This window comes from Petromyzon marinus, chromosome 28 (genome assembly GCF_048934315.1).
Source record: "Petromyzon marinus isolate PM22_M1 ecotype Great Lakes invasive population chromosome 28, UKy_Petmar_22M1.pri1.0, whole genome shotgun sequence".
NCBI classification, from domain to species: domain Eukaryota; kingdom Metazoa; phylum Chordata; class Hyperoartia; order Petromyzontiformes; family Petromyzontidae; genus Petromyzon; species Petromyzon marinus.
The window spans coordinates 6417075-6442989 of record NC_133694.1 but is presented as its reverse complement, the minus strand read 5'-3'; the positions used below and the strand labels follow the sequence as shown (position 1 = coordinate 6442989).

The 25915-nt window shown below is 43.0% G+C and overlaps 1 protein-coding gene across 4 annotated transcripts in view; it reads left to right on the top strand.

Moving 5' to 3' along the window:
• The window catches only part of LOC116946953 (ephrin type-B receptor 1-B-like), a 179859-nt gene that overhangs the window by 98492 nt on the left and 55452 nt on the right, over positions 1–25915 (top strand). For all 4 annotated transcript variants that reach the window (XM_032962245.2, XM_032962247.2, XM_032962246.2 and 1 more), the window contains exons 4-5: positions 8327–8482; positions 9199–9537. In XM_032962245.2, the coding sequence (XP_032818136.2) occupies positions 8327–8482; positions 9199–9537 (495 nt within the window). The remainder of the gene's footprint in view (positions 1–8326; positions 8483–9198; positions 9538–25915) is intronic.

Below are 25915 nucleotides of genomic sequence, written 5' to 3'. Positions count from 1 at the left end.
CATTTGCTCTTATTCCAGACATATAACGAAATTATTAATAAATACGTGGAGGAGTGGTGGCACATTGGTTATATTAATCCTGTGACCCAAGTTTGATCCTCGGCCACGGTTAACATCAATAGTGAGTGATATTGAAACTGATCCTGGGCCCACTATTCAACAAGTAGTGAGTAATATTGAAACTGATCCTGGGCCCACTATTCACCAACCCCTACTGACCAGGCTGGCAAAGTGTGGTCAAACAACCCTCCATGCCCATGACTAACATATAGACATGTGCAGTTTATTAAAACTGGAACAGCCCGATGAACTATGAAGCGATTTTTCACAGGTAACCAGCCCACGATAGGGTCAGCAATGGCAGGACATTACTGAGGAAGTTACATAGGCAGACGCATTAGACAATTGTACGTAAACTCGAACAAAACAACAGAATACTATGGACATGACGAGAGGAGGCCTTCATTCAACATTGGCTTTACAGAGGGATGCATTTATTTTAAATGAATAAGCACGGCTAATATGTAAATGGACGGATGCTTCTATTTCATGTACGTACGTACGCCTCTGATATGCCTTTTGAGGTTGGCGGGTTCAAAGGGAAAACTACCACTTAGTGCAGTGCCTCATCTGTAAAGCATCATTTGAATGTGTACAATGGCCAGGACTACAGAGGCCATATTCAGCCTAATCACTGTGGCTCAGCCCAGGACTTTTGTGCGCCTGGCAAGAGAAGCCTGATGAATGTGGCACCTTTTGCCAGTCTGAGCCAGCTCGGCTGATTGATTTTAGTGGCCCCGCGACCAGCAGGCATTATTGGGGCGCTAAATTAACCCCTTTGTGGCCCGTCGGGCCTGTGATTGATCAGCACCTAGGGGCCCCGAGAGCTCCTTTCTCAGAAGCAGCTGTACCCGAACGCGCGTGTGAGCAGACTGCATCTGGGATCAATGCCCGTTCCCCTGTGTTGCTCTGTAGATTGAGCACATTCATTGAACCACTGGAATTGTAACTGGAATGGTGGCCTGTGCTATTAGGAGTGCCCACCAATTGAATTTCTGAAATGGGTTAATCAAAATTTTTTGCTAACGATTCCAGAGCAGATCCTTTATTACATTTCAATCTATGGGTACGTTGTGGCAATTTATGTCCTGCCCTGCCGTGAATTGCACGATACATCCGTTAAATGATCCAGCGGTATGTCCTTTTTACTTCCCCCGCTGCAATTTCAGCAAGTGTTTTTTTTTTAATCATTTTGGCTACTGTTAAATAATTTACAAAGGCGATACGCATCAGTTTGTTGCAGAAATTATTACAGTGGAAATTATGTTAGCGTGATTGAGCCTCATAAATGCTGACAGGCATGCTAGAAAAGGGCACTAGCTTACAGTAGGGTAGTTTTTATATATATTTTTTAATGATTTGTGATATTTATTTATTTTAGTGGGGGGGGGGGAGGGGATAAATAAAATATGATAAAAGCTGTGAAGTGCACGAAAAATCTCAAACATACAGCTACAAAATTTATATTCACATTCCATACATTTTGGCAGATTTCCAGCATGATACATGTTTTCATGTATGTTTGTGTATCTCTATATACCTGTATAGAGTCTGTAAGTCCTTCATCGGAGGTACGAAAGTAGGTGAGTTATACGCTTACCATTTTTTTTTAAACCCTCTGTTGCAAAAAGGGGGAAAAAAGGTGAGCTATGTTTGCCATTCACAACGGCATTCATTTGGTGACTTTGCAAAAGGGCCTTTAATTTGGACCGAAGAGTGAAAAAAATCAAGCGTGACGAAAACTGGAAGCAGGGCTTTCTCCCAGTGGTGCGTGCAAGGCACATCAAAAAGCACAAAATGGTTTCTTTGTGCTGCCCATTGGAATAGGCTTTCATATATATTTATTATTATTATTATGTTTGCATGGTTGGACTCCCAGTAAAGGCTCAGCTTTAAACGGATAATCCTCACCTCACGATTTCGTATGATGTGGGGAGAGAGTGTGATAGTTGTGTGTGTGTGTGGGGGGGGTGGGTACTGGACGGAATGGGCGCGTGTGAGTGAGTCGATTGGCAATGGACAGGGAGCAAGGGGTGGCGGAACGGCTGCGAGGATAAACACAGGCAAGAGCGGGCAATGAATCGGATCAGACAGTTCGCCCTGAGCCACGTTTCTCCGAGCGGTTCCTCCGGCGCACCGGAGGGCCAACTAACGTTGCTGCCCGTGTGCTCTCCCACCAGCGGCCGGTGCCTTTCGTGCTCTTTGCTCAAGGTGTGGCTTAAAATGGACTGCCTTGCGGCCAGGGCTGCTGTGCAATACCCTGGCTTTGTTTGTTTTGCGTTTGGGGTATGTCAGATATGCCCATATGGGTTCCTGCACCTGGCCATTATGCTATGCGTGTGGCTTTGCCAGAAGCTCCCGCCGCAGCGTGTGTCAACGGTTGGTGAACACACGAGACCGTCGGCACGTCAATGTCACTTGACAAATATAAGAGGCCCTGATTGTCACGGAGGTGTAGCGAGCGATTGACATGCGAGTTAATAGTCTGCCTGATTAATTGTGATTTCAGGTTAGGGAGGACACGGGAATGTACATTTCAGCGGTGTGCTTCGATGTTAAGTAAATGGGATCAGTGTAAATAAGTTAGACGCTGTTATGTCTAGTCTGGGCCTTGGGCCCACAGGTATTGGATTACAATGTCTCTGCCGCAGCCTTGTTATGTCCAACATGCAAACAGCTGATTAGTGTCTGCAAGGTTGTGCCTACTATTAATAGCATACAGTAAATTTGAGAGTGATGCATTCCAACATTCAGACTGTCAGGAGCTGCCTTTTCACATCCCCTTTCTGAAAGCATACTGACAGATTGTTCTATGCTACATTTTTTTATTTTTCTTCTTCTTTCTTTTCGCAAAGAAAATATGTCCGCAGTACAAACATGTTTATTCTGCTAGCAACGTACTTGCTCGGGGTTATCGCTGATGTAACAATATTTTTCTAACCCACACAGCTGAAAACGTGGATACACACACGTACATATGCGCACACGCATACAACCTGGACACCCATCAGGGTATCTTTAAAGTGCATGGAAATAATTGCATTGCTACTATCAGTTCCATCATGTTATCATCATCCGTGCCAGATAATAGTAATCGTAAATATCTCATCAACATTCATCTTTTCAACATGGGCATGTTCAACAATAAAATTCCTTAAGGCGCATAATAAATCTCCAGATCAATCTCTTCCACCCCCCCCCCCCACCCCCCTTCCAATTCACTCAATAATGAGAGGCTTGGTAAGAAGTACGGCTGAGTCCGTGTTTGGGTAAAGTCAAGGGCTTCCTTAAATTGTGCCTGGCACTATTGAGAATACAATTGATGGCAAAAAGCGATTCTCCACGTGAGAACCCAGCGTTTCCCATCGACACGAGCCTACTTAAAATTCGCCAAGAGACCTTTGGCCCGTGAACAGGGTAATACCAGACTAAGTGGCTGCTTGATTGGCGATCGATCGGTGGAGAGTGAGCGAGAGGGAGAGATCTGCGACCCTGGTGACGTGCGAGAGGGTCAATTCAGTGGAGAGAGCCGCATGAAAGCCGAGGCGTGATTGTCCAACGCGCTGCAAATGTCTTTACAGGTGGCCCACGCTATCGCTATCCTGCCGAGGAGCGTGTGAGCATGAGGGGGTGTCTTTCCCGATGTTTAAAGCCCATTGAGCCTATGATCCCACTCCAACTATGATAATAAAAAAAACGCACATATTTTGTTTTTTTCTTAATTTTATTCCAATCATGCTATCGGTATCATGTCATGAGACTTGGTGCTAATATGTTTTCGTCCATTCGGCGATTGTGTATTTAATCCAGTCTTCTAGACCGCCGCAGCCACGCGTGTAAGGGAATGACCAAAAGAAGCAGATTTTAATAGGCCATTTTTTTAGATCTATTCAAGTAACCTTGTTTCATTTCGAAAGGAAGGTCGTACTTTCCCACGCAATGCAATAGAGATGGAAATGTTTGTCGCATGGCAGTCGCTCCAACATTTTAAATTACAATAACTATAATTTTGCCCGATCAATTTAAATATCAAACTTAATAAGAATGGGTTTTTGTGAATTACTTGGAGAGCGGGCTAAGACCATCACTTGCTAAGCTCCCATTTTATCATGGCTGGGCAGCTGAAACCTGGATGAAAACCCAGTTTTTCAGCAATTTCAGGTCCGCGATCTGTGTGTATGTCCCTCGTGCAGCCTGAGAACGTTAGCACTGGGAAGGTGAAGGTGGTTGGGCTTGGTGATGGCTATACTAACCACGAGTGTGCTGTTTCTCTGAAACAACAGCTTGTTAAAGGGTGTATGGATATCTTTTTACGTGATTTCATGTTTTGGTATTTTTATATATATATTTTTAGAATGCAATTCTTTGTTTCTGCTGTGCTGGTGGTGCGTCTAGCTTTGGTTACGTAGCATTACAAATGGGATGGTTCACGTTAAAGATGCTTACTGGCACCATGCCTACTGATATAGCATGTGCTCAGGCAGTTGTTTATTGACAATGTACGTGTGTGCATGTATGGCTTTAGTTTCCACATTGATTTTCAGAAAGATTCACTTTGTCACACATACACACTCATGCATACACTTGTATTATCCGGTGTATTTAATTTAATATATGTAACTGAACCACAAAATGTAATCAGAATTATATTTCCTGCACTGTTCACCAACATTTGAAATAATGTTTTTCCTTAATTTGGCTTTTTTGGAGAGAGAGGAAAAAAAAAGATGTATTTTAAGATAAGTCTAGATTACATGTTGAGTCTGCTGTGGTGTGTTATTATATGAAGGTTAGAGAGTGCAAATCAATATTAATTTAGAACAGCACTAGAGCAGTACACTTCTTATAAATATTGATGCATTGTCTGGGGATTTGGTGAAATAATTAATGTGCTCATGGTTCCAGGAATTGAGCACCGTGAGGAAATGAAATAACATTATAACTATATATTTTTTTCCAGCCACTCAATCTTTCAATGGCTTTCATTCGGTCACTTTGCAAGGCTTACCAGGTGCAAAGTATATGTTCGTATTGTGCTTTAACGTGATTGAAATGTGAACGCTCTTGCAAATATGGCCCTTTCATTGGAAAGGCGCAGTGCATTTTTGGATGTCCAATTAATGAAAGTGTACATTATGAGACCTCCTTTGCCAGTAGCAAGATATAGTAATAGGTTTTTACCCTTTTATCTGGCACCAAAACTGACACCTTTATACAATGGATCATGTTTGCAATAACCACAACACAAGCAGTCAAAATGCAAACAAAAAGAGACAACTCTGATAATGATATGCACTGTCCCTGAAATTGATTGGTCCACACCCGAGACAGCTTTTCTCGAGCCTCTCTCGGGTGTGGACTAATCAATTTCAGGGACAGTGCATATCATTATCAGAGTTGTCTCTTTTAGTTTGCATTTTGACTGCATGTGTTGTAGTTATTGCAAACATGATCCCTTGTATAAAGGTGTCAGTTTTGGTGCCAGATAAAAGGGTAAAAACCTATTAATAATGAAAGTGTAGTTGGAAAAGTGCTCATTTATGTATCCATGTTTCAAATAAAAGTGGGGAAAGTTAAATTAAGTGTGATGGGAAACGAACGAAATTGAACGTTTCGTTTGTTAATGCGGGAAATGTGCTGCATTGTGGTTAATTCCCTGAATAAAATATGAAACGTGTTATTTTAGCTACAACATAAATATGAAATTTTCATAAAGGCTTTAATATGTAAAAAAAATACTACTATTAGTAAGGTTTAAACATTTGGAAAAGTAATGAAGCATCATTAATGTCAGTGCTGAATAAAATTAAACATTCCCATTATACATGCAGCGAATATTCAATACTTATTATTTTGACTGATGTGAAAGCAAGGGTGAAATGTGCAGCTTGAGCGCTACCCTCATATCTGATGCAAATAGGTTGCGTGTGACTATGTGGTTGGTAGTGATTGTGGGGAGTGGTGGCACAACGGTTAGTGCGCTAGTCTGCACTATGAAGCCGGTGACCCGAGTTCGATTCCCGCTCATGGCCAACGCCAGTGATGATTATTCAAATCGGTCCTGGGCCTCCCCTAGGGTCGACTCAGCCTCAAATGAGTACCTGGTGTGATGTGTAAACATCGCCACTGGGGAGACAAAGGCGGCCGGGCGTGGTTCTGGCCACCCACCACACCACCTCATGTGCCGTGCCGGCCTTCATAGGTGCTTGCTAACAGCACTTGCCGCAACAGTCTGCTGAGGCTATACGGGGGATCTTTGTCTTCGGTAGTGATATGACAGTTGATTGCACACTTTGGGCATACCTCGATGCAGGTTTGAGTTTTTTTTTCTTGAAAACATGAACGTACAGTGAAAAATCGCACATTGTAACCGAATCTTCCCATGAGGTACCATTATATAACGCCTCTTAGATGCGCTTCTAAGAGTAACAAACAAATATCTGAAAGAAAAACCTTACGACAACCGGTATATTTTCATGCGGAAATGTGGATAAGAATAACTCGGTGGATAATTAAAGTAAAATAAAAACTGCACACTAATTTACGAACCATAAACTGCGTTGCACGTCGCTTGATGTGATACTGCGACGAGGTGTTGAGGAGTGGAGGGGTGATTGGGAGGCAAAGGCAGTTGGAGCATCTGCCTCCCTCCTCTTGTGGAGTGCATACAGGACAGCCCAAAGGAGTACATGCAGGACAGTCCAAAGAGCGGTAGAGATTTATTTGCACTTTTATTTTACACGCGCTTGCAATTTAATTTTGCTCCGTCGGTTTTAGCCGCTGATCGCATTGACGGGTTACTTTTTTTCCATTTCTGTTGCTGTTGTGGCCCACCCCCTCCACCCCCGTCACCGCTGTAATGTGGCACCGATGCCTACTTTATTGAGGGCGATATCGGCACGTAAAATAAAGATCGATGGGATTGATCGAGAGCAAACCGTATTTTGAACTAAGAGGCCTGGGCCTGTAAACGAGTGGTGAGGCTGTGAATGGTGGTCGGCAAGGAGAACGCCCTGGAACAATATAAAAGGCGCTCACGGACAAACGACAACGTGAGGCTGTTTACTATTCATATTTGTATTCTTTTTATTAACTGAAAAAAAAAATTTCATTGAGAAAAAAAACAGAATACCGAAACAAAGCAGACATTAACTGAAAAAAAAAACCGCACTAATTCATGACGAACATAATAAGGGATCATCGTAAACTGAAGCAACGTATATCGAGGCACACCTGTATTCATAACCATTTTGTCAGTCCACTGTTGGCGAAATGCCTCTGCAGGTTATGGGGTCCATTTAAAAAAAGACTTCACATTGTTTAGGTAAGGGTGGGTTGCTGAAGGGAATGGAGGGTCCAAGGCCGAGCCAGATATCATTAAAATCACTGGGCCCGGTGTGCGAACAACTATGCCACGACTCCACTCCGCAGTCTGAGTAGCCAAGGCTTCATTCACTCCTTGGCACGTAAATTATCAGGTGCAGTCAGTATTTGAACTTAGTTTGGGGCTCCCATAAAGTGCCTCAGTCTATAATGAGTATGTAGTGTGTAATGAGTTAGCATCAGCACCTGGGAGACAAAGGTGGCTGGGCATGATGCCAAGGCCACACTGCCATCCCCAAATGTAGCATCATGACCTTATAAGCCATAAATCTACAAGATCACCCCGCGGCATATACAACTTACGTGTGAGAAGTAGTCTTGACGCGCGTGCATATGTGTCTGTGTGCGGTAGTGTAGCGGTTAACGCGCTGCGCTACGAACCTGGCGACCCGTGTTCGATTCCCGCTCACGGCCAACACCAGTGACGATTATCTGAACTGGTCCTGGGCCTCCCCTTGGTCGACTCAGCCTCAAATGAGTACCTGGTGCGGTGTGTAAACATCGCCACTGGGGAGACAAAGGCGGTCGGGCGTGGTGCTGGCCACCCACCCCCTCGTTTACCGTTTCGGCCCTCATAGGTGCTCGCTAACAGCACTTGCCCCTACGGTCTGTTAAGGCTATATGGGGGATCTTTGTTTGTGTGCCAACTACGCTGTCTTGCAACTTGTGTTTATCAAAATGTGAACTAAAGCGCTGGCAAACAGCTGTATATTGTAACGATGAAAGCCCAGATGCTTTAGAACAAAAAATCCCCGAATTGTTACATCTTCCTGAGGAGCATGGAGGCAGACAGCAAACATTGACCAATACGGTTGCTAAATCACCTGCTTGGGTTCGGAAGGGTCGTTTATAATTGTACAATTCTCCCTTGGTGTCTCTCCAGCGTGCCCTTCGGGTACTTTCAAGGCCAGCACCGGACTGGGGTCCTGCCTGGCATGCCCGGCCAACAGCCGCACGCCGGGAGAGGCGTCCATGAGCTGTGTTTGCCGCAACGGGTACTACCGGGCAGACAAGGACCCCGCGGAGACACCCTGCACGAGTAAGAGGCACCCAGCGGTGGCAGGGCTGGCACAATGGGGGGGGGGGGGGGGGGGGGTGGTGAGGAGGGGGGTGCAGGGGGGTCCTCAATCCAGTCGATTCACCAGTATGTTTGGAGTTTCTATCGACTTCAGAACGCGCTGTGTTTCACAGACATTCTGCGGTCGTTTTGTAGTGAAGGGGATGGTGGGGGGATGGGGGGGGGGGGTGTAATATTTGCTGTGTTCTATCAATTAAGTTATTCACGGGTAGTTTTTCAAACATGGTAAAAGTGTAAAGCTAGCAGTGGTTTGTGAGAATAAGCAGTTGCCAAGCTTACCTAATAATTAATCGACATTGTAGCGCGTGATGAATCGGCGACCCACTTTCACATACTTACTGACTGGCGTTTTAAAATGCGCAACTTTCCGATTACGAGTCCGGTTTATTCCCATCAATTCGTTTTAACTAAATCACTTCCCTAGACATTGAGCAGCGCGTTTGGCCTCCACGCTTGCCATTGATATTTGAACGGTCAATTAGCACGGTCGGCTATATACGGTGTGAAAAAAGTTGAACACACATACATACACCCACTCACTCACTCACGGTGGGCTACTTACGCAGCAAACGAAATTCAACACGCGTACGTACATATATACACACGGACATTCAATCGAGCACCCGCCTCACAGTGCCGCGGATCCTGCCCGTGTGCCTGCGTCCTCCTAATCCCAGGCTCTCCGTCCGCTCCGCGGGACGTGACGGCCGTGGTGAACAAGACGTCGCTCACCCTGGAGTGGGCCCTGCCGCGCGACCTCGGCAGCCGAGACGACGTCCTCTACAACGTGGTGTGCCGCCGCTGCACGGACACGCGGCGCCTCAACTGCGGCCGCTGCCTGGAGCCCGTCGAGTTCGTGCCGCGGCAGCAGGGCCTCACGGAGACGCGCGTCTTCATCAGCGGGCTGCTCGCCCACACGCCGTACACGTTTGAGATCCAGGCGGTGAACGGCGTGTCAGAGCGCAGCCCCTACCCGCCGCAGTCGGTCGCCGTCAACATCACCACCAACCAGGCCGGTGAGTAACGAGCAAGCGAGTGAATAGCGAGCGAGCGAGGGAGCGAGCGGCGCGCATGTCACGCCGTGCACGTACGCTGCCGACCACGGAAACACCCTCAGTTGGAGCGAAGAAGCTAAGCAGGCTTGAGAGTGGTTAGTGATTGAATCAGAATCTTTATTGAGATTGTAGGAATCCGATGAGCTTTGAAGCTCTTTTTCACATGCGCATGCACGTTTGCATGTTGAACTTCAGTAGGTTCACAGATGTCCAGATAGGAGGCCACCTAAGCACACCAGGTGTTTAGCGCCCTGACGTGTGGTCGGGTTTTACCACGTGTCGCTTCGGAACGACGTGCGACGGTTTCGCTTAAGGCATGCAGAACGGAACGTCGTACGTTGACACGTGCTAGACGGCACGTGTCAGAGCTCGACACACTTCAGCGAGCTATGCGCCCACAGCTTTCACAAACCAGCGCAGCAGTAGTAGTATCGAGTGTTGCAGGCTTAGGCTGCGAGGTGGTGCAGGGGATGGACGTATATGGCAATGGGTTTCCTTGAACATGCTTTGTAGGTGTCTTCAGGTGTTGTGGGTTTACTCCCTCATGTTAATGGAATTAGGTTGATTTCCAAATTGTTGTAAAAAGGAGTCTTGTGACACTGAAGATTTCCTCAATAAAGAAAGAGCATTAGGATAATTCCTCCTCTCTCTCTCCATGCAGCTTCCTCTCCCCATCCTCCCTCTGCCAGCTGTAGTTAAGGTGTTAAAGTACCGCGTCTTTGTTGAGATTAGGAGATGCCAGTTGCCTCATGGATTTTTTTATTAAATTTAAGGGGTCGTGTAGGCTGTGGTATAGAAACACAAGCTAAAACTGCTTCATCTCTGTCATTATTAACACTGTTTTACAACTACAAAAACATTGATTGCATATTAAGTTAATGTTTTAGGAATGCAGAACCTTTCTAATTAGCATAGTTAGGTATGGCAAAGTTCCACGGTAGCAGTTCAAGACAGATTTTTTTGGGAGGACATCATCTAGCAGTGGATTAGTCATCGTTGATGATGATGGTGACGATGTATATTTGCCAAGAGCAAGCGATTGCTGTGCAGATGTTGGAAAAATCCTAAATTTTGCACAAAAATCTTCTGCCAAACTACAAATACATACAAACACGTTTGTCATACCATTTGATTGCCCAGGGTTTTGCTGAAAAAAATAGCCAATCAATGTTAATTTCAACGGGCTCTCGCCAGATAAAGTATAGAGCGCTGAACAAATGGGACTGACGGTGGAGTGTTGGAATAAAATGCGGGCAACTTTATTTTTTGAGAGGGCAGTTTTTGTACGGCGAATGTAAGATGTTGGGGGATACAGCAATATCTGTCGTCTCTTCAGCGAGAGGGATTGATAGGAACTTAGCATAAGCTCCGGGTACAGAGCTTGACCAGAGGGAAAGTGTAATTTATTTATACTCTCATTTATTTATTCATTTATTAAACATTGGCAGGAGCAGTGGGGAAATGAAATTCTCATTTACATGCCTATCCATGGGGAAAATCACTCGTTTCAGAGCAGTGGGCATGAGACACAACAAACCATCGTGTGACAAGCTTTATGATATTACCTTAAATACAAAAAGTTGTTGGCTTCCTGTGGCAATGGATTGCTTGTTTATATATACAGAGTAAAACCTTGGATTGCGAGTAACTTGGTCTGCGAGTGTTTTGCCAGACGAGCAAAAATTTTAAACAAATATAAATTTGATAAACGAGCGAGGGTCTTGCAATATGAGTAGTACGTGTACGCTTTGTACTGCCGAGCGTCACGTGATCACAACTGATGTACGAGTGCTTTCATATACGAGTGCTTTGGATTACAAACACGTTTCCGGAACGAATTATGCTCGCAATCCAAAGTTTTACTGTATAACGATTGGGGGAGTGCTATGCTTTTATTATCATGGACATGTATTGTTAAGGGACTGAATTGATGGCATTCCCTGAATTGACGGTGCATCCCTATCCGAAGCAGGAAGAAACGGTGCCCTAGGCTTGGAAAGGGGAGCGTGTGAAGGAGTAAGAGAGTTGAGGAGTCAGGCATTAAGCACGAGAGGCAGGATGTTATGGTACGATATGTACCCATCGTCATCATCATTATAAGCCGTGCTCATTCCACTGCTGGATAAGGGCCCTCCCCAAGGCGTTTGCCATCTCTCATGGTTCTGCAATGCAACAATCCGCCTATCGCCTGCACGCAAGCTGATTGCTTTACTCCATCTCCTCGTCCGCCACCGTCTCGGATGCGGGGAAAACCCTTGGCTGCAACTCTGCCGCTTCTCTCGACCGTCGGCCATTATCCCCTCGAGAGACACGTTCTTGCCCCAAGCCAGTTGACTTTTCTGAAGTTTAAATCATGTGTTTAACCTTGTCTCCTTCCTTCGAGTGTCTCAATGTAATTGTGAGCCTGCATCTCCCCTCGCTTCTTAGCACGCTTTTTCATCTTTTGATGCAGCCAAATACTGCGCCGACCGAAATTAAGTGATTTTCAAATCAAACGTTTGCAGTGCATTGCAAACGTTTGCAGTGGGAAATGTTCATGAAGTGCACCACGTGTCTTGTTTTACTGCCCTGAGCTAGTGATAGAATTACCACATTCCTATGGTGGGGAGAAAATCTTCCACAGGACAACCACTGTTGACTTCCCACCAAGTGGTGCTCATTTGATTTCACCCGGAGGGGTGAAGAGCTGAGTCTACTCCGAACCGGAATTTGAACTCCCAACCTTCCAAGTGTAAGCAGCACACTGCACCACACACCCACCCAAACCCCATCCGAATAAACACTAATACAAAAATAAATTGTTAAAAGGCATGCCTCATGGCAGCCTAACCACCAGGGACCTTACCTTTTCAATAAGCTGATAATTGTAAACACTGACGACATTTGAAAGTTGATCTACCTTATTTATTTCCTCTCATTATGTTAATATTATAATTAAATGAATATGGCTTTGAATTGCAGAACCTGTGAAAGTACATTTTTTTACTTGCCTGCACGTAATTTATCTGTGATGTATTTAGATAAGGTGTCAAGATTACAAGTTTGTGTGAGCACGTTTGAGGTCCCACACGGGAAAAAAAAATTATTGGAAGAGTGTGTCTATGGTGATTGTTTATCTTTTTCGATTTAAAGCTTTCGTGACTGCAGGGATTCATCTTCTTGGTTCTTTCGGTAAAGTCGCCACGTAGAATGGAAATACAAAAATAAAACATAATACAATTATTTTATTTCCATTCTAATTGACTTTACCGAAAGAACCAAGAATATGTTTATGTTTTGTCATTGTTTTCCCAAGTGGAATCCAATGAACATTTTCAAAAGGAAGTTAATGCCTCAGCTCAGCTGTGATGATGTTTGTGAAAATTAGAAACCTATTGGTAGCATTTTACATTCACTGCATCACAGATGTCACAGCAATGTGCCGATTAAAACATGATAAAAGTGCAGGCAAATTATATATTTTTGTACGATTCACATCCATGTTTGATCAAATCAAGCGCGTTTTTATTGCTTGAATGTATTTTTACCGTTCTGTGCTTTCCCAGTCGAAATGGTGCAAGTTATGTGCGATTGCGATTGAGTTTCTCTCATGTATGCAGCTAACCAATTAGCACAGTTGGCTATGTACGGTGTGAAAGAAGATCAACATGCGTACATGAATGTAACCTGGCATTTTCTTTTCAAAATCAACTCTATTCGTTTCTGCAATGACAAATGGGGGGAATGCCCCAGAGCATGTCAGCCATGGGGATGGAGCGATGAAAATGTACAGGCACTATTTGGATTAGTGGATTAGTGCATCACATTCATTGCAGGATCGTTAGATATGACAAAGACTTAGGGAGGGCTTTGTTCAGCAGTGGGTTGAACATGGCTGATGATGACAATAACCAAAACTATATTGTTATTATTATATATTTTTTTTAAACACACGTGCTTGCACACACATTGACAAAGACTCCCCTGTATAGCCTTACTAGGCAAGTGCTGTTTGTGAGCACCTATGAAGGTCAGTACGGCACACCAGGAGGTAGATAGCCAACACCACGCCCAGCCACCTCTGTCACCCAATGCTGACCTTTAAACACCGTGCCAGGTACATACCGATACACCTCTACACAATACCGCATATCTCACGACCTGAGATGGATGTACATTTCCATGCAATTGCGCTCGGAATGAACAATTTAACCCGTACACAGTTTTAGTGTAAGGTCAAACCTGCACAAGTGAAGTAAAATGATGGCATGGAAATTTGCAGCTTTTGAAGTAGTGTGATTAATCACATAGGGATGCCTCACTTAATGAGGATTCGGTTGAGCTGAGAAGAAAACTCTGCATTTAGCTTAATGCAGGAATTAGTGCGAGGTTCTGTACTCGGCAGCCAGGTCAATTTAATTTGTGTAATGAACAGTGAAGAGGAGACCACAAGTTTTGTCAATTGGGTGCATGCCATTAGATTATGTGTGCTTATATGCTGTCTTAGATATGGTAGGTTCCAATTAAAGTACAACTGTTCATATATCCTTACATGTAACCAATAGGATCTCAGACGTGAGCTCCGTGAATGTAAAATGATCAATTGCTTGATTAAAAAAATTATCATTCAAATCACGTTTCCTTAATAATACAGGCATTGTAGCATGGTGCCATTTTTGGCAAAAGCGGTGATTAATTGGGACAGCTTCATATCATACTCTCTTTAAGTTCCAACAAAGCATAGCAAACATTCCAAGTGTTATTTTTTTGCTTTTAAGTATAGAAAACATTGCCGGTGAATTAACCAAAGGCCTACACTCAGGGACCTTCAGAATGTGTTTGGACATAATGCCAATAACAAATGGAAACCCGGATGCAACAGACTTAAAACCAATGTTCTGTTATGATTTATAGACAGAAGTAAGCCTTGAAATAAGGCAATCTCATGGGTGGTATGACGCATTTTTTTTCAAATGTCATTCGCAAAACTTTTTGACCTGCCGTCTGTGTATAATAGCTGTAAGACAGGTTGTTTGCAGTGCTTTTAAAGGTCAACAAAGGGTCACGGGGACTCGCTCAGGGGAGTGGAATCGTTGTTGTCGTTTGCTGTTTTAAGTGCAAGTGCCCAGGATGGAACATTATGGGTTATTTGAACCCAACCCCTCCAATTTTATAGTTTGCTCAGCTGCGAGGACCATTATCGAAGCATCGTATTTAAAAGTAAGGATTTACAGGTGTTAGGCAGGAATGTTGAGCTGTTTTGATCCTTCACGCTGCGTGAATTTTTACCCCCCCCCACCCCCCCGAGTGAAATTGCCGTGTTCGCGTTCGCGAAAATCCAGTCGTGGTTATTGCGGAGCCGATGAGCAAAGCGCGCACGACAGCGGGGAGCTTCTCTAATCCACGAAATCCGCGACTTTGAGACAATCTCAAAATCGTGCATCTCGACCGTTCCTACCAATGCCGTCAGTGACATCAGATCCGTTTATTTTTTTGGTTAACACGCACGCGAATGTGTTTATCCTTCCGTTCATTTATTCATGAAATTATCGAGTAAGCCTTCGCGAAGGAAAATCAGTCAGATGTCACAAGCGAGTCGGGTATTTTGCGTGGTATGGCTGCATTTTTGTGATAATTGCATAAATGATAATTGCACAATAATGGCTTCCGCACGCCCACACCCCCCCACGTCATGTTTTGGATTTCCGCTCGCTTTAAATAATGCAGTGATTCCAATGCATACTGGAAGTGCACCTCTGCAAATCGAATGTGCCATTGAGAATGCGTCCAGCATGAAAAGACCCGAACCAAAAAAGGGTGCCCGGAACAAACAAAAAATATGAATTCGACCAACGGAGAGGAAGTAATTCATGTCCGACAAGAAACGGGCGCCGCATCGATTTCCATGAATTATTGACAGGCTTTTGTACAGATGGATGTACCAATGCAATTATTTACAAAAGTACCCTATGGAATTTGCAATGAACTGCTGCACTATCGACATAGTAATTGATTTTACCACAGCTGAATTGGGCCGTATGACATTTGTGCATTTGAAGACCTTCACTTGGCCGATGAATCTCATTTGTCATGGAACTGGCTTTTCGTCCCATCTGCATCACCCAATTCTGTCCACCTGTGCATCCATCACGGTTCCATCCACACGGCCACTACCGAGACACGTAAGACCCAGTTAGTGATAAATGAGCATCGCAATGATGTTGGTTGGGGTTTTTTTTTTGCACAGATGGCCTCCGGCTTCCCGTGTGATGGTGTTTGTTTTCGGCGAGAAGCTTCTGGTCTTGGGAACGGTGGTTGTTTTCGCAGCTGGACGCACACTCGTAGGCTCGGTGTACTTGAAATGGCCAAAGCCGACGTCGCACCAGAGGAGAGCTTTGGAGTTGAGGATTATCAGAGACTCTCACTAGTTTGTTGCTGGGAAGCTCGGAGAAGTATACTTACGAACTCGTTGAAATCTCTCGTGAGTCTGTATTGGCAGCTGAAAGTGCTCTGCAGACTTTTTTTGGGCAGGGGGAGAGGGGGGAGGGGCGGGCTTTCTCGGGTTAAAAAAAAAATATTGTACGCGATTCTTCAAAAAGTTTGTGGCATACAACTAAGCAGTCATTATGCGAACCTAATCATTGTGATTAAGATTCAATCAGACTGCAGTTACTATTTTAATATGGCTTAATACATATAACTTTAATGAGTGTGAGCATAATGTTTATTAATTACTTTTTGTATATTAAGGTAAAGTAAATGAAGGCAGTGTTATTAATATAATTAACAAAATACCCAATCTCCTCCGCATAAAAACGCGCAATCATTATAAATCTCCCTGTTGCATATTTGTCATTCCTGATTACATGTCGCTTGAATTTGAGACGGCTGTTAAGGGTTTAGCTATTATTTAATATGTAGCAGTGTTTTATTCATTCATAATTGGGTCTGTGATGCAATTAACTTCCTTTGTTGAGCTCTCATTCAAATGCATTTTAGGAAGAGTCAGATAATCTTGACCCCCAACTCTACTTTTGGGCACAACATTGAAATGGAACGCATCTCCATTAATTTATGGTGTGTCTAGCAAATTGATTTTAGTTTATGCCAATGTTGCGACAACTGCACTTGCAGTGGCAATTTAAATATTAAGCCTGGGCTCACATTAACACTCCCTCAGCCCCATAAGTGATGGCTGGAAGAGTTCTGTTTCATTACTCAAAATTTCTCAGTTTTGTGCAGGAGTCCGACATGCCCCACGTGTGCATCTGTGCAATAATATCAGTCCAATCAAACAAACAGTCATCATTAAAAATGTAAAGGTGTCAGCAGTTATGAGACTGCACGTCTATATGGCTGCTAGGAAAAATACGAATCTATTACAGTAGTTTTGTACATCCAAACAGGTTATACAAGCTCATTAAATAATTGCTTGTTTAGTCTTGCAAATTTAGCCACGGGTGTTATTTTAAAGTCGTGATATGAACCTTTATTTTTCATTCAAGGTAAAGTAGAATAACGTAAACGAAAATGGGGAGGTTGTCTGCTTTTCTGGGGGGGGAAATAAATAACCCGTTACCATGAATACATTTGTTATTTCTTTGCTGATGGCACGTACTATTATGCTGTATGGCCATTAATATACACACAGGCAGGTTTTAGTATTACGAATGGATGATTGTAATATTAATCCGTATTAATGTCCAGAGGCAAGTTGCAATATAAATGCGAGCTCGGAAATGAAGCATTGCCCTTGCTTAATAACGCCGTCGGGTCGTGCCACAAATCCCGATTTCGTTCTTCAGAGAGAGAGGCCGGCGGTCCATTGGCATCGCCGCAGATTGCACCTCTTTTGGTGGGGGAGGGTTTAACGGGAGCGGGGGGGGGGAGAAACATTAAAGGTAGACTCGGCAATACTGCAACTCATCACGCTTACATTTAATGATGCGTGACTATCTAGAAATCCGCTGTGTGTTCTCAGCCTGCTTGGCACAAACTGCCTAGCTATCGAGATACATTATGAAAAGCAATATTCCTTCGTGGAGCAGCACTTTTAGAGTCCGGTTAATGCCAGAGCGAGGCAGCTCTGTCTGATTGAGATGGAAAATAGGGGCATTCGTTTAATCTCATGCCGTCTTACAGCATTGGAGGATAAATCACGCACGTACTGTGAACCCCTTCGCCAAAGTCATCTCGTCTGCATGATTTCTGCGACCAATTTATTTATTCGAGGGCAAAATTGCTCTTCGCGGCTATGCACCAAGATATTTCTTTGTCCCTGCCGCAGGTGGGGGTTGTCTGCTCGTGTGAGATTTATGCAAAGACTGCCGTGGAAATTTCAAGGGTTTGGAAATATTGGCGAAATCGGATAGCGCAAGCAAGTGCCTCCAATTGGCATATTGGGCGTCAAATTTGCGCGTAAATCTCACATTGTTTCTATAGTTTTAAACCTGCGGAAACATTCCCAATACATTCCTATTTTAAGTGTGGCCATCGTATGCATTGTGTTTCAACTAATTTTTTAAAATAATGTGAGACACGTGTCTTTCGTCTATTGTATCGCACATGCACATTTAGCGATGTTCGTGTATAATTAAGCAGATTTGTGAAATTCTCACAGTTCGTAGCTGAGTAGAAGCTCCATTGAAATGTATGTCTATACTGGTGTCAATTACCATACATGCCCTCTGTATGTACCTGAATTGATTGTTCAATAAAATACTTTTGGAAAAAAATCTAAAAGAGAAAAAAAAATCTACAGACAATGCCTATGTAATACACTTCAATGGCGATTTTGACGAATCCAGCCATTCTAAGCTGGATTCATAATTCACTCGCATTAGAATCCCATTTTATTACATTAATCTTTCGTGGCAAAATTCTTGTTAGAGCCCCATTCTGTTGAATGGAGAGTCTAGCATGGCAATCTCACACGCAACAAATCACTTTTCCTGCAATAATCCAGGGGTGGAATTGTATGAATCAAATACAATTCCTTTAGGAATTTCCCATCTGAAGTGTATTGTGGGTGTAGCATTTGCTCACTAGGTGAGCACACTGCATCATAAACCCGGCCACCTGGTTTTGTTACCCGGCAACGGCTATCATCATCAGAGTAGTATCTGAACTAGTTGAGAGTGTGCGTAGGCCTTAATTCGGCAGTGTATTTACTAAGTGCTCTACATTATTGCTATTACTCTTTACTTTAAAACATAATTGTGCAAATTTTTGCACGTCCATTATGGAAGCAACAGCCAAAACCAAGTGGTAATCAAACAAGCAAATTGCCTCAGCAGTGCAAATTAGACAACAAGCCAAAATGAAATATATTAAATAAATAATCTCGTATCTCAAGCAGTACATTCTTCATTCTCCTTCAGCAGAGCCCAACGCATTCCAATGAAGATCTATGATGATAATTTAAAATGTACTTCTTTAGTCGTTCATAATGTTAAAAAAATGAATTTGTTGAAGGATAGATAAGAACATATTTAAGAATAAAATAATTATAGTTTCACTGTGCATGCTTTCAATGTGTTAATTCTCAAGTATGTTGGCTGACATCTGTACACATTTACAGCATGTATGAATGAAAAAGAAGGAAGCACACAGGCTAGTTTGCTGAAACATTGTCTTGTTGACTTTTCGTTTCTTACTTAACATTTATTTGATTTTATACATATATATAAAATGTCAAGTGTTTCCATCATATGTCAGCCAAGTTGCATACAAATTTTACTCGGGGTCCTTCAGGTGACTGACAGAACTGGGCTACCACAGCGAAGTCGATGGTCTGCTCTTCCAACCGATAGATTTTTTTTCCCCCTCCCCGAGAACCTGTAACATTGGCGGCCCACTCGGGTGATAAGGAGTGGCATCGGTGGAGGAGCAGATGGCGTCGGAAAGAAGTAACAACAACAACAACAAAGAACTACTTCCTTGCACGTGGACTAAAGAGAGATACCAAATTTGCATTCCGCTCCTCTTGTGCTCCAGATGCCCGGTCGATATCCATTGAAGCACAAGTAACGGATTCACAGGCAATCGTACGTCTCAATTACGGTGCAATCAATCCGTGCGCTTGTCCTAGCCGGCCATGCGAGCACATTTTCATTAAGACAAAATACCAGTGCTGGCCTGTGATGAATGGAGCGCATTAGTGGATCGGGCAGCTGGGAAAATTGTAAATTGTGGTGTGAAGCGAAAAGGTAGGAATTAACATAGCTTACTGTAACTTTCAACAGCCAATCTGTCAAATTCACCCACGTGTAAATTCTAATCAACAATCCGCCGGGTGATGTGATGTGGACAATGTAGCCAGTGTCATGGACGTCGGATGTTGCAGAAAAGTTTGAAAGTTTTGAATAAAATAATTTACAAAAAATCGACGATGTCAATACATCCGGTGGAACATTCTCCTGAACGTTCCAAGAGGTGGTGGCTTTGGGGAGGATTTAATACAGTGATGGATTGACCATGGCTGATGACTACGTGGTTATAGAAGGTGAATAATATATAGTATATTTGAGTTGAGCATTTGACAATTGAATTGTCTTTTGAACGCATTCGTAAAAAAACATGTTTTGTCTGTGTTTAAAAACACTCCGTGACACACACAAACGTTCTAAAACAGACTTCTGTTTAAATGCATACCATCTGTTACATCGTCGTGCATATTCACCAAGACTTCAGGCTGTAAGTAATTACTATTTTTTTAATAATTATTTTCGTTTAAGGTTCTTGAAAACACATTCTTAATTGAATTTGTCCAGTTGACCCAATGATGGATTGTGCACTGCAAAACGTTCTGGCTAAAGAATTTCACCCTGACGTGTCCCAGTGCATTCAAACATCCCGAGTATCACTTGGGATTTCTTCACCACATGCTCATCTCTCAACCCATGGGGGGGGGGGGGGGGACACAGTGGAGGAAAGAAGATTTTTCCATTGAAAAATCCCACCAGGGTATTTAGACACATGTACTTTCCTGCTTTCCATTATGCATACACTTGTTGATTTAACATACGCTAAAATAATGCTGTTCATTTCGATTTAAAGCTTTCGTGACTGCAAGGATTCATCTTCTTTGGTTCTTTCGGTAAAGTCACGTAGAATGAGAATAAAATAATAAATTGTATCAATTGTATCAATTTATTATTTTATTCTCATTCTACGTGACTTTACCGAAACAACCAAAGAAGATGAATACTATTCTTAGTTTTTCGGTAAAGTCACGTTGACTTTACCGAAAAACTAAGAATATGAATTACTGCAGTCACGAAAGCTTTAAATCAAAAGATGAATACTGTTCATTTTCTTGGTTCTTTCGGTAAAGTCACGTAGAAGGGAAATAAAAAAAACACTCATTATTTTATTATTTCCCTTCTACGTAGACTATACCGAAAGAACCAAGAAGATGAATCCCTGCAGTCACGAAAGCTTGAAATTGAAATTTAATAATATTCAGTTTGTTCAAATTAATAGCCTAAAATGTCTGCAGAGTGTGATTACATGAATGTTCTTTCCATTCGAGTGTTCATGTAGGTGAGACCCAAATGAGATGCATTAAACCTGTTGTTGAAGTGACCTTTGAACAGGTGTTTGTGAAGGTTATTACACATTAATTATAAATATAGTAAGTGGCAAAAACATTCAATGGTTAAATCCTTTCTGAGTGTTATGGCAGGAACTTTAGCGTGACGGAGGATGTTTGGTAAAGCCACGACCGAAACACCAGTTTTAAGAAGTCTAAATCAGAAACTTTTTTTTAGACTCGAGGAATCAGATCAGCTATAAAGCTCTTTTTCACAGATCTCCAGGAGGGTCAACAAGTTACCACAACAAATAATAAACCATCGACAACATATTAACAACAACCGCCATTCAACACGACGTAGCAGTGAAGTCACCACGACACTTGTGCCAGAGTGTGTGCACTTAAAGGCCATCGACAAGTACAGTATGAGCTGCCTAACACATAGGCAGCTCATAGGTCACCTATTAAATCAATGTTATTTACTGATACTGCATTGGCAGTGGTGCACATTCATAAATGACAACAACAAAAAAAAACTCAGCATATTGATCAATAACACTCTAGCCTTAAAAAGATAAAATATATAACAGGTGACGTTTTGGGAAATGGCCCTTCTTCATGACACACATAAAAAAAGAGGCCAGAGAGATAAGTGGATACGAGTTGGAGACTGCCCTTTCGACAATGGTGTATAGTATTATCAGGCCTCATGGTGTATAGTGCGGCCTGCAACTCTAAGGGCCATTACCCACAATGTTTCCTATTATATATGTTTTCTTTCAGGGCAGTGTTTTTGATGAATGTGTCGAGTTGTTTTGGCGATTAGATCAGGCGAGTAACGATGCCATTTAAAGCAATGGCACACTATCAGAAACGCATTGGTTTTGCCTTTGCTGGTTGGATAGTCCACAGAAGGCTTTGTTGTGCTATTTTATTGAGTTTGTGGTATAATGCAGCTTTGACAATATTTGCTTTAAACAACGGCAAAGCTCTTTTTATGTTCGCGACAATTGAGGTGTCTTCCAGCACCGCTGGAAATAAATCTCTCTCATGTTATTTAAAAAAAAATCCTACATCCCGACGTCTGCCTGGGTTGCAACAGCAGACCGCGGGACCGATTATCGTCTCCGAAATTACGGAATTAAGCGCACAGCACGAGCGAGCGCCAGGTAAAAATATAAAAAAAAACTTTAGCAGTTGCGTAGAAATCCACTGCGTAGCGGTTAACACGCTTCACTGCATTTTCGTGAATAGAAGTTGTATCACTAATTACGAACGCTGGCTGTAGTTGCCGTATAAACCTGGTTTGCTGTTTGCTCAGGTTGACTGAGACTATAATCAAGGTCCCGGTGTTTTTGTGTGTTAATGTCACCTGCCGGTGTAATGCCGAGGGCATGGATGAAAGTTAACAATAAGCGTCGTCAAAGAGCGCTCTTCCCGAGCAATAAAACAAACAGCAATGGTGATAGCGCATTGGCACGTTGGTGCAAGAGTACCAACACTGAAAACTCAACACGTTCATCATTAACACTGCTCTAAAGTTGGGGGGGAATGCGACTTTTCGAGAAATTACACTTCTTCATGCTATGTTGAAGGGCCATTGTCCTTGTACATATTTGATATGATGTGTTTCTTCTTCAGGACAGTGTCAATTGACAAATGTATTGAGATTTTTAAATTTAGTTTTTGCCCCAAATAAGAATCTTGACTGCCATGTAAAAGCAGTAGCCAAATTAAGAGCAGCAACATCCAATACACTAGAGAATTTAGCTGTCAACGCAGAGTCCCTGGGTTCAAATTCGGATGACAACCCTCGATTAAATAGATGTTCTCAGATGTATACAGTTGATGGTCTTCGCCAAGATATCAATAACTGCACGAAACAAACCACTCCAGTCAAATGTGCCTTTTCTAACTCAAATTCAGTTTATTCCATTCGCTGAGAATGAAACAAGCATTTTGGGCTTGATTGTTACATGACGGATGAATATCCCTTCTCGGGCGAGTAAGAACACGCATCTGTGAGAGTGGCTAAGAGGCAAATTGAAGGGACCTCGTAAGTAGTCCTGAGTCACCATTTTATACCACGGGGGAATATTGCATTGCTTTGCGTGGGAGTTGCAAATACAAACGTCCTCCTATAACTCCGTGACACCAATGACACACTTTCAATATAATCGACGGAAACATAATTGGATACACATCAGAAAAGAAAGGTCGATTGTTATTTGTACTTGGACCACCGTTCTTTCAGCTATCATAAAGGGATCTGATTATGCTATAGAGACTGCCCTCTTAAAGCATTGTTATACGTGGCTTCCGTGAATTTGTTTGTGAGCAAAGAAAACATGTGTTTTTTTTTGTTTGGCTCTGTCTTAGCTTCTCACCTTTCCAGCAACAGCGATGCCAGATATACATGTATAATTGAATGGCCCTGTTTCAAGGTGATAAACTAATCCAGCTCTTTGAATTGTTTTCAGGCTGTGCAGCCCAACCGCAAAAAAAAAACCTTTGTAGTGGGAAATTACTCATTTGTATACCATAGCATGATTCTGCTGATGACACACAGAAGGATGATACTGGTCTAGAGTCCGTGTGCTTTAACACATTCTGCTGGATGACATTGGCCTGAAAGACCAGCAATTGGCTGATTTCTTAAACATTGTAATTACACGTGGGGGAGACGGAGCAAGAGGTCTGTGTATCTGTGTCAATACATTAATCGCGATCGTTTTAGTACCTGTTCTGACTGTTTCAGGATCCAACCTGCTGCCATTAGACAATAGCTTAATGCTCCTTTGGAAAATATTCACATTTGTGCACGCACGTGCGTGTGTGTGTTTGTGCGTGCACGTGCGCGCACACACCCTCATCACGAAACAACATTTGCCTAATCCAGCTTACGCACCACTCCGTAAGCAGTGTTCACCTTGCCGACGCATGCAGAGGTTGCACCTCGTGCGCAGAGAAGCGGCAGTGCGAACCAACGACGAGCTAAGCTCCCTTCCCTGTGGGCATGCGAGAGGCTCTGTCGGGGACTTGAGGGATGATGCAGGGGGGTGAATTTTGTGTGTGTGCCTGTGTTGGGTGGGTTGGAGGGGGAGCGGTGGCGCAGCGGTTAGCGCGCTCCGCTACGGACCTGGCGACCCGAGTTCGATTCCCGCTCCACGGTCAGCATCAGTGATAACTATCTGAACTGGTCGTGGGCCTCCAATAGGTCGACTCGGCCTCAAATGAGTACCTTGGTGCGGTGTATCAACATCGCCACTCGGGAGACAAAGGTGGTTGGGCTCGGCGCTGGCCACCCACCCCCCTCCCCCCTGTGTGCCGTGCCGGCCTTCAGAGGTGCTCGCAAACAGCACTTGCCCCACTGGTCTGTTAAGGCTGTAGGGGGAAGCTTTGTCATTGTCTTTGGGATGGAGAATGGGGAGTTGAGCCAGTGAGGTATGGTGCAGCATTCAGTAGCTCTTCATGGGACACGGCCAAAGAAATTCACAGCAGAAAAAGACAAAAATGCTATTTTGCAATTCGAGTGTTGGGTGAGGATTGTTGCTTGGAGCTGGGTAAATTGACGTTTTTCTTGTAAAGTGGAAAATAGGTCTATTTCTTGCTATCCCTTTTCTATTTTTTATGTCCCCCCCCTTATCATATAATTCCTTCCTCCGAAGTCGCTATGGACACAGTGGTGCTTGAAAGCGTGCAGTCTGTTGCCACATCTGTCCGCATGATGATCTGAGATCAGTGCAATTTAAGTGGTATTGAGGGACCCTATAAAAATACAAGGATGCGGTTTTGTAATGCCGAGCCCTAGCTTCTTTTTTTCCGATAGCTTTTTATAGCAGAAAGATGAAGCTAAAAAAGACCACACACACGTTGTCTCATAAGACAATGTGTTAGAAGCATGAAAAAATACGTTTCATATGTACACCATATGTCTTATGGTGAAAAAACCTCGTGAATTGAGTGAAATTTTATTTCGTCTGCATGTGCGTGCATGCAGATTAATCGAGATATATTTAATTTAAAAATATATATAGAGTAGACCACAATCCATTGTATGCATACATTGATAATTATTCATCAGGCAAGTTAGAATGTGGGTACACGTGTGGATATGCACGGGAGGTGATTCAGCGTTGCTTGATCTAACTCGACAAGCAGCACAAGCACCATCAATCTGTGTTTGTTTGGAGATATACACCGGAGAAGAAGTAACACAAGTATAGAGGCTGCAAATAATGTTGGTAGGTTCAATTCTAATGACTTTTTAACATTTATTTGAATGTTATATTAAAAAGTGTGTGTTTATTATAAGAGCACGGAGCACGTTTGCATTTCTCTCGCATTGAGCGGACAATATTCTAATGCACCTCCAAAGGAAATAACGCACTTATTATGGACAATTATATAGAAATTAGTGTAATTACATGGTAACTACACATTAATTATATGGTAAATGCCCACTTAAATTGGAGTGTTCCAAATTGTACGCAGACTTTTACAAATCGGAAAACAGAAAAGCCTGCTTATTAATTAATTGCATTGACACGCACATACTTTACAGCTTGATGGGAAATAATTCAATTGTCGCTAATTCTGGTGAATGTTTCTAACTTTGTGTATTAGATATTTACACATGTTATATTTACAAGAACACAAAAAAGTCAGAGATGACCAGCATCATTCATTTTGCGTCATTCATATATCCACGCTGCTCGAGTTTCATCTCGTATCGTAGAATGAATCGACAACCAATGGTAAAGAGGTACACAGGTGCAGCCCTGCAATAACTTACTCACGGCACTGGTGGTGGAAGGGTCTCCA